Genomic DNA, 14,657 nt, shown 5'->3' with positions numbered 1-14,657 from the left:
GCTTTGATACTTGGGATCCGAACGAGACTCGAAGGTCTATAGAGTAATTCCCGAGGCAGATCAACATCACTGTCCAAGTCACTGGGTAAGTCAAAAAAGAAGCTCGAGAAGTCCAAGTGGAACTCATCCCCTACCTGCCTATCTCAAACTCTAGAGAGGGCACAAGGGCCTCAATATGCCTCTCGTCGGGGCAGATAGCCGGCAAAGAAGATCGCTGTCTATGCAGTGAGTTTTGCAGGCCCACGGACTAAGTAGCTGCACCTCCACCGAAACACGCCACGAAAGCGCTTCCCTCCATTGGGCACATGTGGTGGAAGATTGTTTGGTGCTGCACCCTTCCATTGTGCCTGTGGAGCACGGAGGAAGGGGATTTTAGGCCTGCGGTGAAGGACTGCATGCCCTGTTAACTGGGTGCAGCTGCAGCCTAATTCCTGCTTGGGCATGGGCAGTGGCAACTCTGGAGCTACTATTTGTGGCCGAGTCCACCAGGATGTGCAAAAACAGGCGCTCAATCAACCAGAGGAGGTTGGGCCCCGTGGCGGGACTAGTCGGTGCATTCCTGTACACCAGACCCTGGAACTGGAGGCGGCCATGCGGAAACCCGTGCTGCTGTCAGCAGTCCCGGTGCCGATTCCAGACTAGACGGCTAAATGTAGGGAAGTGGCTTTCAGTGGGGGCCTGGGTGGGGCTGCTCCTTGCCAAGGAGCGGGCAGCTGGCTGAGCCCCGTAGCACTTGCTGGCTGCTCCCTCCGTCCTGGGTCTAGGCCGTCTTTATGCTCTGCTTGAGGGGTGGAACAGGGCTATGCACCAATGACAACTGCACTGCTGCCCAGAAAGAATGGTGGCCTGATCCATCTTCTTCCACTCCTACCGATCTCCTAATCTCTCATGGAGAGATCTACAGAGCTTCATGCCAAGACCACTCCTGAATTCTAGGATCATCATTACCTCTGCTGACGTGCCCCCTACCCCATCCCCTCAGTGATCCTCTGCTACTCCTTGAACCCAGTGGCCAAATTGGAGTTAGGGGGTACAACACCACCTCTCTATGCCTCACTTGTCAGACGCCTGCTATTGTATCTCATATATAGGAAGTTTTATGTCATCTGCTCCCTAAACTGTGCAATAACTGGAGTGTGCTGTCTTTTACTGCAGTAGGCCCCGACTGGCTCACAGCACTACGTACACATACTAGTTGGTTGGCATGGGGAAAGTGGAGCAGAAACCAGGTAAGCTACACTTCAACCGGAAGCTGGTGGTGACACAAACTGAGAACCAGCAGCCTTTACCCCCTGCCACCTCTGAAGAGGACATTGACACCCTTCGCCGTGATTTGCTAAAGAGTTTAAGGTCCATAGATGGACACAAATAGATGACTCGACTATGGTTCCTGCTGTGGCTATTGTAATTTCCAGGCCTATTATTCACCCACATAGTGTGACTTTTGCGAGGCCTGCAACATGTCAAATTTCCATGTGAGATTGAGAGTGGATACATATGGTCATGTTGCAGCGCTCGGGGGTCAACATAGTTTGTGTTTGTGTTTTAGCATGAGGCCCTTTCATTAGTTTGGTTGGCAGTCACATCTAAGGGTCTTGAAAAAGCAGTGCTGTCTTCTTTAATGTGCACAAATCCTCTAAACGATGTGCTGGGCAGAGCTTCACTTTGGAAATCTACTTCAAGGGTACTGGCGAGCTACCAGTAGCTCCCGAGCTACTTGTTGGAGACCCATGTGTTAGATGGAGGCTTGAAAGCCTCAGTAGGGATTCAGTAAAACACGATAGTGACTCAACTGTAGCAGAAATACTTGAAAGGTAATGGTAACATGGGCTTAATATTCATTTTTTTCCCAAAAAAACAGGCTAGGTCAGCCAGAGCACATATGCTTCAGAGTCATAACAGTCTTGTAGTGTCATAACTTGGATACACAAGTAGCTCAGCTTTACATGGCCGATGAGAATAAAAGGTGCGTCATGGTAACAGGTTACTAAGTAAGATGCTTTTTTACATTCACGAACATTTAGTCTTCAAAGGGAGTCCAATCAAATTTCATACTGAGGTCATGAAAGCCTAAAATAAGCACTTGGAAGGACATATTGTTTGAAGATGTAAGTCTAATACTAACCTGGGAACGATCCTGAACTGACTGAGTTCTGTCCGCATATAGCTAACAATCAGTTTCAGAGGTGCATTATCTGATGTCTTCCATTGTTTGGTACATTCACGGTAAAGGAGGCTTTGGAGTGAAGAGAGTGAAGGAAAGCAGATGGAAGAAGACAATGTGGCACACTCAAACAGGAAAAGAATAGTGGGCAGTATATATAGGCGGGATGAAGTGAAATGGGGCGGTACACAGAAGGCAGATGAACAAGATCAGGAAATGTAAGGCAGAGCAGGAAGGGGTACCAGTTGAGAGAGAAGATCTGAAGCAGTTTGATTACATTGACCGATAGTAGTGGCTTTAACAAGCAAGTAGGGTGATGTTCAATATTATTGATTTACGCTGAAGTTAAATAGTGGTGATCTGTTGAATTCATCAATGGTGGGGGTACAACCCACAGGAAATGAAGGCCACTGGGTTAGGTGATGGGAACCTTGCAGCTGAGCTCTGATCACTTCCAGGTTTGCAGCGGGTGAATTAGAACAGCAAGTGGGTGTAGCATTTCTCATACAATTTTGCAATCCGGGACAGTGAGGCAAATGGTGCTCTTACATGATAACATGAGGTGGAGATTTTAAAAGCATTAATGAGACTTCTCTTCACATATACAAAAAATAATTCAGCTTCAAGATAATTCATAGAGCCTGTAAGACACGGAGTGAAGTTATCACGCATACAGAGTGTAAAAATCAGAAAGCCGAAACAAGATTCCGTATGCTTGCTGACGTCACAAACATTGAAAATAGAATCAAGACGAAGATGCTAGCACTAAATGGTTGAGCAGATTCTGGTGGGGTTCAACATGCTCTTGCTTGGGGAAATTGAATGACTACACCCGATGGGGACCTATGACTGAACGTTAGGTGGTCATCTTCATCAACAACACTACAAAACTGCCCTGGAAACATGCAAATATCACAAGAGCGGTAACCTCAATACAAAGAAAGGGACTCGCTATCTGGAGCGCAGAGCTGCTGTTTTTTAACGGACTCTCACTCACATCTTTCTATGTGGCAAACTTCATCATGGGTGCCTCAAGCGGTATGTTTTTACAGTACCAGGAGGGTCAACCTCTCTTGTGGGGCGAGCTCTTTGTTGTTACCTGTAGATTCAGGCAAGGGGACCGGAAGAAGGGAAATTATAAATGCCTGTGGTTGCTGGCTTGTGCAGTCTATGGAGTGCTTAATGGCTTCCCCAGCCCCAGTTCTCCATAGATGCCCGAGCCCGGTTTTCATTGGTGCCAAGGGTGCTCTCCACTTTAAAATTAAGATTTCACAAATGAGCAACCAGAGGCATTTTTAATGTCCCTTCTTCCAGTCCCCTTGACTGAATCTGCAGGTAACAGCAAAGTGCTCCACCCACAAGAGGAGTTGAGCCCACCTGATACTGTGAAAATGCACCAGGTGAGGCTTTGACGATGAAGCAAGCCACATAGAAATATGTGAGTGAGAGCCCGTTAACAAACAGGGATTCTGCCCTCCAGATACCAAGTCCCCTTTCTTTGCATTGAGGTTACCTCTCTTATGATATTGAAGTTATTCCGTGGGGGGATTCGCGTAGCTCTCCAGTTCCCTCTTTCCCTTTAGTGATTTGCTGGAAATATATGCCCCAGCTGTGTATCATAGAACACTACACTGATCCCAAAAGCTCTGTAGCAACATTTGACTGCATGATGAAGGATTAACATGACTACTGTGTAGTTGTGAAGCCATAACCTTCTCCAAGTTAGCCACGATGTGTGGGGCAACCGCTTGACCAGGGTCAAGAAAGAACAGCTCCCATATAGGTGGTTCAGATCAATATAGGGTTCATATGTGGCACAGCCACTGACATGGCTTCACATAAAAACTACTCTTACTTTTGAACCCCACTCCCCCTCCAAGACATTCCCTGCACCACCTCCGTTTTTTCAACCCCCCAAAGTGGGGACACAATTTCTGATTTTCCATGGTACCTACTTCAGAATAGAGGGGATCACTTTAAAAAACAAAACCCCATCCACCTAAGTATAACAATGACAATATGCAGAGCTTAAAACGAAGTCTATCAACTACGGAACAGCACAGAACACAAAGAAAGAAGACAACATCTATTTAGGCCTTTAAGTGATGAGACTGCCACATATAGAGATTTGCCATGGACAGTTAAAACAGCTGTCAGGAACACAGTATTAGAGTTATACTATAGGGGGCTGCTGGTGTGCAAAAGTATGCAAATGTGTTTTTTTTACAAACCACCTAAATTATCTTGGGATGCCCAAGCACAATAGGCAGACTAACTAGACTAGACCTAATACCTTACATCTACGGTCAAAGACTCAAACAGTAATTTAACAACAGGTTTGCTTTTGAACTCATACTTACTTCATTTTCAGGCATCACATCAACACCTTGGCCTTCTAGATGGTCTACTTCTTCTGGCAAAATATATTTTCCTTTCAAATACTCTCGAACCCGAAGGTCTAGGAGTTCAGTTTCTTCTTTCAGTTTTTCATAGCTGGGCAGCTGCTTCACTGCAGTTTCTGACGTTTTGAAGGGCAAAGAATCATCTAAACTGTTATGGCACTCGGAATGGGAAAGGTCTTCAGAGTGGGCAGGGTTAGCTGCATCTAGGTCCAGGTCATCCTCGTCAAGCTCCTCGGTTTTACCCTCGATGACCACAGGAGGTTCTGGGGCAGTTCCGCTGGAGCCATACAGAAATGTCAATGTTTCATCTGTCTTCCACTCCATTAGAGTTTGCAACAGCGGTTCTAACATGGTTTGTTTAGCAGCTACAGGATCAACATGCAAAGGGAAGACAGGTTTGAGTTGCTGCTTAGATTTATTAAGTAGTCTTCTAAGTTGCTCAGCACCTTTTTTGCTTACTCCTTGCGATGTTACTTGAGAACCTAAACAATTATCATCAGGGGTGTTTCTAATCACTGACGGCCTTGGTGAATGATCAACTGCAGCAGCAGAGGTGAGTTCCTGTTCACAACTAGAAGGATGCATTTGTTCCTGTTCACCTACTATACTGTTGCACGCTTGTTCAGAGTTTTTTTGCTTCAGTTCCTCAACATTGCTTTTGTTAATTTTTTCACAGTTTGATTGGTTTGTGTCCTCTACTTTGCTTTTCCACTCTTGTTCAGAGTTTCCTTGGTCTTTCTGTTCTTCTAGACTGCATTTATCCAGTTGTTCTGCAACTTTGAGCACCTTCTTTTCTATGTCATTTACTCCGGTGTTCACTTTCCGAGACGGTCTCTTATGTGATATGGTGATGCCACGGAACTGTTGCTCTAGGTTCGTTGTAATAGCTTGCTTTCCAGGGACAACCGCTGAAACAAATTCCTGGTCAGGGGCAGCGCTACCATCACTTTCAGAGTCTGAGCAGCTGGGGTCGCTCTGACTTGCTACTAAGTCAGGATTTTCAATATCGGCTGGGTTAAGTGGTTTATCCAATAACTTAACCTCTAATCCAGATTGACCGCTGAAATAAAAAAAAACGATTAAAATGTTGAAAACTTGGTTAATAAAATATTACAGACAACAAAAAGTATGATGTGCACTTTTTACATAATTTGGCTGTGTGTGGATTACCACAGATCTGCTGTAACATATATAACTACATCAATCTTCTTTCATAGGCCTTGAGACATTCTTTACTAGTGTGTGAAGGTTAAAATCTACCTCTACCCCCATGCTCAATTTTTTGACCCCAAGTTCGGGTTGGGGATTTTTAGATCTGATTAAACTATGCGGTCAGTGGAGGTAAGTCAGTTACATTTCATTCAGTGTTGGCATGTTGTTTGAATTTCTCTTGGTATCTTCCACTGCCAAACTAATGTTTGTTGCCGTTTCCCCTTGCACTGCTGTCCACTGTTATCTACTTTACATACTGCTCCCTCTTCAAGCAGATCTTTTTAGGTCTCGCCTAGGCAGTGCTTGCGCTGTCTCTTCGAGACATGCTGTATTCAGGATATGTGCATAAAGCTCCGCACACTTTCCGACCATCTTTTTAATTGGCTCCAGTCACTGTCCTTTGTAAATGGTGGCTTTTTATTGGTTAATAGGCTTAGTAGTCCCTCCTTAGCACTGCCTTGCCTCTTCTTGTAACCTCCCATGAGGACACCCCCTGTTACATGTGTTGTTACTCACTAGGTTTTAATTATAGCCTCAAGGAACTATTTTCTTAAAAGGCTTCAGGCAGGACACACACTTGGTCCTAAACTAGGCTGGCAGTGGTTACTTCGCTCACTAGAACAGCTCACATTTATACGAGACCGTCTATAAATTTCCCTTCAACAGCTCCACACAGAGTACAAGCTAATCCGAAATTAATATAATAATTCTTTTGTCACATTTCAAAGCTACTAATTGTATATATGGACATAGCAATTTGAATGTACTCTTAGTACTGTCTTGCATGCAATGCATTATGGGTAGGGTGGATTTACCATATATTCTGCATGGTGCAGTACCATATGTGACCAAAAGATGTCTGCAGCGCCGGTGCCTTGCTCACTAGGGACCTCTAGGAGCAGCTTACGATACAGCACAGAGACATGCAGTGCTGGTGCCTTGCTCACTAGGGACCCCTAGAAGCAGCTTGCGGTACTGCACCTAGACATGCAGTGCTGCCTTGCCCACTAGGGACGTCTCGGAGCAGCTTGCGGTACTGCACAGAGACATGCAGTGTTGGTACCTTGCTCACTAGGGACCTCTAGAAGCAGCTTGCGGTACTGCACCTAGACATGCAGTGCTGGTGCCTTGCGCACAAGGGATGTCTCTGAGCAGCTTGTGGTACTGCACCGAGACACGCAGTACTGATGCCTTGCTCACTAGGGACCTCTAGGAGCAGCTTGCGGTACTGCACTGAGACATACAATGCTGGTTCCTGGCTCACTACGCAAGCATTTGCAAAGAACTAGGTCTCACATTTCTGAAAGAATGAGCCATTGGCGTCGCATTATTATTTGCAACGCCAATACCTCAAACATTTCAGAAAATGCGAGACCTATTGCATTGCAAATGCGTGTTTATTATTTTGATCTGGGCAACTGTTCCAAAAGGCAAGTTGTTGGTGATTGGAACCTGCACTGGAACAATTCATCTAACACACGCCTGAAGGCTCTGAATGAATTGTAAACCTCCTTCATCAAACTGTTGCAGTCAGAAACATTTGGTAACAACCTTTATCTGGTGATTGACTGCAGTCTGTTTCTGTTCCCCACCTATCAAATCCTGCTAGATGTATTACTTTTTCATCAGGTCTACTGGCAGCATCATTCCGGTTTAATGTTAAAAGATAAACTAGATGGCTGAGGCTTTCTATTTCTCTTTATGTTAATAACATTTCTCCTTCTAAAATGTGCTTCCTGCTATGTTGATGTGGTGCATTCTGCAATCAAGGATTATGCTTCTCCCTCAGTATTAATACGTGACCATGTACACCACATTCAGATTCATGATACTCAACTGTTATAATTGAGCTGTACAAACATATTCGCCATTGTGAAAAAACGTCATTTAAACCCATGATGCTGCTCTTTTGGTTGATCACAAAGCTAAAATTGCAGGTTATAAGAAGCATCTGAAGCAGTTAAAGGTCTCTAATTTGCCAATGTCAGACTGTGGAGGCTTTGAATCACAGTGGGAGCTATTTTTGATTATCAAGCACCGCTAGAATTATATTCCTCCATCTCCCCCGCCCTACCCCCAGTTTCTCGATCAACAAGATTAATACTCTACCAAGGGAGGATTTTCAGTTCCTGAATGCAAATCTCCATTTGTTTTCTGCTCTACGTCTTTATCTTTAAAATCCGCCTACCTCCTCATCTGCTGACCACCTCTCACAACCAGCACTTGCATATGGTCTCCTGCACACAATATCAGCAATTATTACCAACCACCCAAGATATCTCAACACCTGGTTTGACAAACCAGCTCTACATCACACATCTAGCCTACTTCCAACCTTTGAATCACTGGACTTACAGCACCTATCCAAACCAAATCACGGCCCTGACTGGCAGGGGCGTAACACAGGCCCCCGCAGCCCCCGCGGGGGAAGGGCCCAAGCTCCAGGGGGCCCCCTAGGCACTGCACTCTGGCCAGAGAGCTCCTTAATGAGCACGGAGGGAGCCCCTCTGCGTACCGTGCAGGGAGGCCCCCTCAATTTTCGTTACACCAGTGCTGACTGGGCCTCTACCAGCCTTAACTGTAAATCAAAGCAAAGATTTCATCAAGTCTATAGACTTAACAGGATCTCCTCTGGACCTCAGGCCCAGATCAGTATACAAAATCATTCTTCCAGAATCCTTTGCAGCTAGAGCAGCAAGAGAAAACATCAATTCATTCATGAACTAAAACACCCTACATCAAACATATGGTACTAACGAACCAGGGACTTCTTCAATCAGGTCCAATATTCAATGCCCAATTTGGCGGTAAGTTCATTGAAGCTATGGTGCGGTCACAGTAACGCTTCTTCTGGTGAATTATGTTATTTGCTGGGAGAGGGTAAGCATGTCTGCTGACAAGATCAATCATTAGGTGTTCCTGTCCACCCTTCTTGCTCAACTGGGATGGGATTGGTGAAAATATCTTGAACTGGCTCTCCACGATCCTGTGCATAGAGGTATACCTCGAGGGCTAATCAATTCCCTCTGTCCTCTAGAGTTATCCAGAGCTCAAACTTGGAGCATGGCTCATACTGCCCAGTTTGTAATTACTAATTGGCTATTTTATACCAAATCAAACCTTAAGTGATTTTCACTGTCATCCCGGTGTAGGTCATTAATAGACTGCATGAAGAAACATGTCCAGGTCTTCCTACTTCCAATGTGACCCCTCTCCAATCTAATAAAATGCAGTCACATTTGATGAAGGGTATACAGAAATTAAGCATCCTACCCTAACCAACCCATGGCCCACATAGTGCCTCTACAACCCATTGACGGTAAGGGAAACCAATGATTTCATCAAACCTATAAACTCTTCAGTATGAAACCTCTGCTGCCATACCGGCCGGACCAATATACAATTCAAACTTCTCAGCAGGAAAATTCCTGAAGAACTAAAAACATCCTAAATCAACTCTAAACTAAAGAAAAAGAGACTAGCACACCCAGAGGCAACATTCTACAGACTGACATCCTAAGGTCCCTTCTTAGGTATGTTCAATATAAAGGTGACATTTTCGCAAATCTCAGGCTTTGTTGAGCAACACAAACTCCTCTCTGACAGACAGACAGGTTTTATATCAGGAAGAAGCATGGAATCAGCATTAACCTCCATCTGGGGTGAACTCTAGAACTGTACACATACAAATCAGGCGCACTGATCTCAGTCAACAACCAAATACTATTACAGACGCTAAACAGCATCAGAAAAAAACGAACTCATTTAAAGATCCCCAAGACCATACAATTGTCCTCATTCTGCTTGGTGTCAGTAACCTTGAAAGGTAGGAGTTACACAATTATCTACAATTGTACCACTCTTTTTTAATACATATCTATCTCCACTGCTTGACTTTGTCATAAAAGCTCACTTGTCTATGCTGACGATACTCACATCATCTTAAAAACTTACGAAACGATCACAGGTAACGACCTCTGGCCTAGGTGACTGTCTTATTAACAGAACAATGGATGCAAAAGAGCAACCTTGAAATTAACTCTGAAAACACAGAAATTCTCATTTGCAACAGATGGCAGCACTTTAACCCCCTATCCGTGGGTCCACCTGGATTAGGAAAGCCATCAACGACATCAAAGGCGGTGAAAAACCTCATCATGGTCATTAACTCCACTCGAAAGCTAAGTTAATTAAGCCAATAGAGAGGCTTTCTTCACAATGACAATATTATAATACATATCTTCTATTTGCTAAGCCTATGACATAGGATCCTGTCATCAACAGTAACAAGTGTCATCACAGCTTGAAAATGAATATGTCCTCTATATCAGACTATCAAACACACAATTGGGTAAGCTACAAAGGATTCTGAATGCAGTGGCTAGACCATCCTAAACTTGAGCAGGCAAGACTACATAACCCCTGCACCTAAAGCTGTACATTGGATGTGGGTAATAAGATTATCTTACAAAACACTCCATATTGAACCCTTGGTGATGCATGGAGCAGCATCCATCTTCCTACAGTCACACATCTAACTGTACAGTCAAACATAAACGTCTGATCCAATATGGAACCACTTCTGGTTATTTTTCCTTTTAAGAAACATGCTTGGTTGGTAACTCCTCCTCTCTTCAGACGTGGAAACGCCGGAACAAACTACCAAAGAGAATAAAGGTCAACACCATCCATAGAGAATTCAGAAAGGTGGTCAAAGACTTCAACATTCACAGGTGGAAATAATCTACTTGGTTTGTCCTGGCAGAGCCTGGATCTACTCCTTTGGCATACTGCAACACACGCAAGACGCTGCCACATGCCACCTCACATCAATGAAACGCAGAGTTGATACCTCAACCAACAGTCCTTCCAACACACCCAGCAAAAGGAGGGTGAATTAACTTTACCAACCGAAAGCCTGAGGCCTCTGCTAGGGGTAGAAATGTGCTATAAAAATGCTGCAGAACAATAGTATATTTCCTATGCATAAAACTGATCACCGTCGATCCACTGTCCATTTACTGCTCCCGCGGCGATTCAGGTACTCTTTGTTTTATCCCTCCCAGCCCTTGTATGTTTTGCTTTTAACTCTCCCTCCCACCACCTTTCTGTCTCGTCCCGGTTTCATCTCTTTCCCCACCCACTCGCATTCCCCCCCTCTTCTGTTAATGTAGGGGAGTAACACGCGTGCTGGTTGTCATCATTATTAATTTCTACATGACAGTCTTGTTTAAATTTGCTCACGATGGAACCACTGCTTCCTGGCGTGTTTTCACTAGCTCAGTATTATCGTGTGATTGTTTTAATGGCCGAGACTTACCTAATTTGTGTCAGACAGTACATGAACATGGCATCAGAGGACCCTTTTAACTAGCAACACTTTGACGGCCCGGTTCAAGGATTCTTGCTCAGGGAGGGCCATAAACGAGGATGGGAAGTATTTTAAAGAGAAGATGTTTTAGGTACTGACATTGTCGACTTTTGACATTTTAACATCATAACCACAAACCAACAAAGTACCTACTTCGCTTTCCCTGCTGCGCTTCTGGCTTTGTTGAAGGGGAGGGACGCAGCATGCAGATGGGCTGCAGCCTGCTCCTGTGCATGTGCAGCAGCAGAAACATTTCTGCTGCCACACATCTCTCTGCAGCTTTTCATGGTTCTTTTCTAAATTGTCAGCTTTGCAGTACACAACGCATTGATGTTTAAAAATGCAGTGCAGTAAGCCCTCTAACAACTTTGCACACCCCTTCCTAACAACATAATGCAGAGATTACCGTTATTTATCCTCCTTTTCTATGCAAATGTTCATTAAAAAATAGTTAAAACTGAGTTATGGTTTTGTCAAACATGCAAAACCAACTCAACTGGGACAGGGTCTTTCTCCCATCTTTTTTTAAGGCCATCTATGTTTTTTTCAGATATATGGCTTTTTTGGCCATTCTAGCTTCTAGCAGTCTTCCCTGTAGTGGTAATACTTGCAGCATTCACAACTTCCCCTTAATGGTAGAAGTAACAACATGCTTGTACTGCTAGTATCGAGCTGTCTGGTTGTTTTGTAACGTGTATTTGGTTTGCAATGTTAAATGGTAATTAACATGTTCCAGGTTAATAAAAAAAGCTTTATTCGGGAAAACAATACTGCAGTGCCCTATACTAAACAAACATGCTAAGAAAAGACAACACTACACTGTGCATTACAGAGTTCTGCTTAGCCACTCATGTAATAACTTCAATAGGAAATAAGGGTACAATGGGTGTGCCCTATGAACCTTAAAACACCTATCTTTTGGGCAATGAAATACATCAGGTAAGGTGGTTTTGAAAAAAATCATAGTGCTATAATGCAAAATGGATGAAACTTGAGTCTTTGGACTCATCTCTGAGAGTGTTCAGGATATCTGTACTGTTCATTTGTGCATGCGGCCACTACCATCCCTGCTGATATCCCACTTGTCCCCAGGCCTGAAAGTAGCCTATGTCGATGGATGAATCAGGACAAAAAATTGTCCCGGGCACACAAAAACAAGCGACCCACCTCTGCAGATTGCAACGTTTCATGAAACATTGCTTGGTTAGTATCAGGGAGCTAATATGGGGAGAGATTTGAGATAAATGTAACTTTTCAAATGTTGCAGGACCGTTAGCATTATCCGATACTGGGAACACCATTATTTCTCTTCAGCTCACTCGCACATCTTCCAACAAATATGTCCCTGAATCGGTTGCTCACTCTTAGATACTCTAAGTCCTTACTCACCCATCGATCTCTGAATCCACTCTCTGCAATCAGGTCCTAAAACTCCTGGTCATTCTTATGGATACATTTTGACCCTCAGCAACATGACCTTAGAAGCTCACGCACATCCTTTTGTTTGTAGGTTTCTGTTCACACTTAAGAATCCACAGGTGCTGCTCATCCCAAGGCCTTTAGATTCTTGCTCACCACCAGTTGATCTCTTAACTACCCACCTATTAAAAGGACCCTGAAGCTCATTTCCACTCTCTGGTCCTCTGAGACTGCTGCTCAGGCCCTGATCCTTAAGGTTCTCACTCAATCACTCTCAGGTGCCTTTGCATTCCAGCTCATCATCTGGTCACCTGATTTCCCTGTTCACCAACAGACCCTATAGCTCTTGCTCACTCTTACCTGGAAGCTACGGGTCATCCTCATTTCCCAGACGATCACGTTTACCATCATATTCCATAAAACTGATATGTCCGTATAGCTTCCTTGAAGTTTTGTTCACCCTAAGGGCATGAGGTATACTGTCACCATCAGACAATCCTCAATCCTTGCAGTGGGCTTTGGAGATGAACATGTGCTTCATGGGCATTGCTCAGTTTGAGGTCCCTGAGGCATAAAGCTCACCCTCGGGGTCCTGAGGTTTATGCTCACTCCAAGTTGCCCAAAATACTGCGTACTCCAAGGTCTTCACAGCTCCTGCTTGTCCCAATAGCTCTTGCTCACCAGGCTAAAGCTCCTGCTAAGTGTCAATTAATTGTGGCTCCTGGCCACGCTTAAGAGCCCAGAGGTTCCTTCTCAAGAACATTAATCATTGGATCTCTGGTCTATCTAAGGCTCCTGGGGGCACATGTCATCCTCAAGTGCTGAATTTTCTTCTCAGTTTCACATACCAGGAGATCTTGTTTCTCTTCAGATCACTAACCTTCCCGGCCACCCTGAGGTCTCCTGCTATAATAAGTCAGAAAACTCACTGCTGAACTTCAGGTTTCAGTGGCTTTACTCATCCAAGTTTTTCATGGACCCTTTTTGGTTGCCACACAAAAGTCTTTCTGAGTGTGAGGTCTTGGGTGGTATAACATAGCTTGGTACTTAGTGACTTTTACACCGTGGGAAGATAAATGTGCTGAATTTGCCAGACATGGTGGAGGAACTCACTTCAACTACAACAGTTCTTTTAATATTCTATATATTATCTGTGCCCCTGCTCTCTCTTTCGCTTCCCACATGTATTAACAGCCCTTCACTCTTCCTGCTGATGCTTATCCCTCTCTGCCCTTTCTTTACTGTCTCACTTCACCAGCACTCTAGCATTCTCATCCACCACATCTATTAGATTTTCTATTTTTCTGTATGTCTGTCCACACGTCATACCAACTTTTTCACTCTGTCTCCCTCCCTCTGTCTTTCTTTCATTCTGCAAACCACTCTATCTATTTTAATCCCCTCCTTTAGGATTCCCCCTCATATTATTCTGCCTCTCTTGTTCTCATCTCTCCTTAGTTGCCCTGATTTTCCCCATTTCCATATTCCCTGTACGTTGTCCCTCCCTCTCTCTTAGTCAATTAACTTCCCCTTCTCACTCCTCTGTTCTCATATACACTATCATTCTTACTTTTTCTACCTTCCATTTCCTTATTCCCCACTCTCTCAATTTCTATTGCCTCTTTGAGCTTTACTTCAGCTCTTTTTCCGGTCTTGAAAATTCTCACTTTCTTCAAATGTGTTTTCTCGTGTCAGTCACCCGTATTTCCCCTTAGCCCATTGAACTTGTTTGTGTCCTAAACCTAACGTTAGATTTATTATATTTACTGAGTTGCTGCTGTCAGTAACTATCTGCTTGATCAACCCTTGGCATTTGCAGAAGATCATTCTTTGTAGAAATTTAATAGATTGCTATCCTTGTGAGTGCTTTCAGTTCTGCATGCTTCCAAAGTTTATTCAGGAAAGTGGAGGGGTCTTGTCCTACCTACCTTCAGTAGAGATCAGACCAAAAGTAAGTTTTATTGTTGATGGTAAGGAAAATCCACCTATTTCTGGAGGAATTGTTAGAAACTGTGGAGAACTCACAGGTGGCATTTTTTTTTACCATACTATTCCTTTCTTGAAAGGTAGTACCATATTATCCCTGTCT

General features: G+C 44.0%; 1 protein-coding gene across 2 annotated transcripts in view; it reads right to left on the bottom strand.

Annotated features, from left to right (window-relative positions):
• The window catches only part of RPAP2 (RNA polymerase II associated protein 2), a 564,035-nt gene that overhangs the window by 362,981 nt on the left and 186,397 nt on the right, over positions 1-14,657 (bottom strand). For both annotated transcript variants that reach the window (XM_078646326.1, XM_078646327.1), the window contains one exon: positions 4,525-5,626. In XM_078646326.1, the coding sequence (XP_078502452.1) occupies positions 4,525-5,626 (1,102 nt within the window). The remainder of the gene's footprint in view (positions 1-4,524; positions 5,627-14,657) is intronic.

This window comes from Lissotriton helveticus, chromosome 1_1 (assembly GCF_964261635.1).
Source record: "Lissotriton helveticus chromosome 1_1, aLisHel1.1, whole genome shotgun sequence".
Taxonomy (NCBI): domain Eukaryota; kingdom Metazoa; phylum Chordata; class Amphibia; order Caudata; family Salamandridae; genus Lissotriton; species Lissotriton helveticus.
The sequence above is the reverse complement of the archived record's forward strand: the minus strand, read 5'-3'. Positions and strand labels throughout refer to the sequence as shown.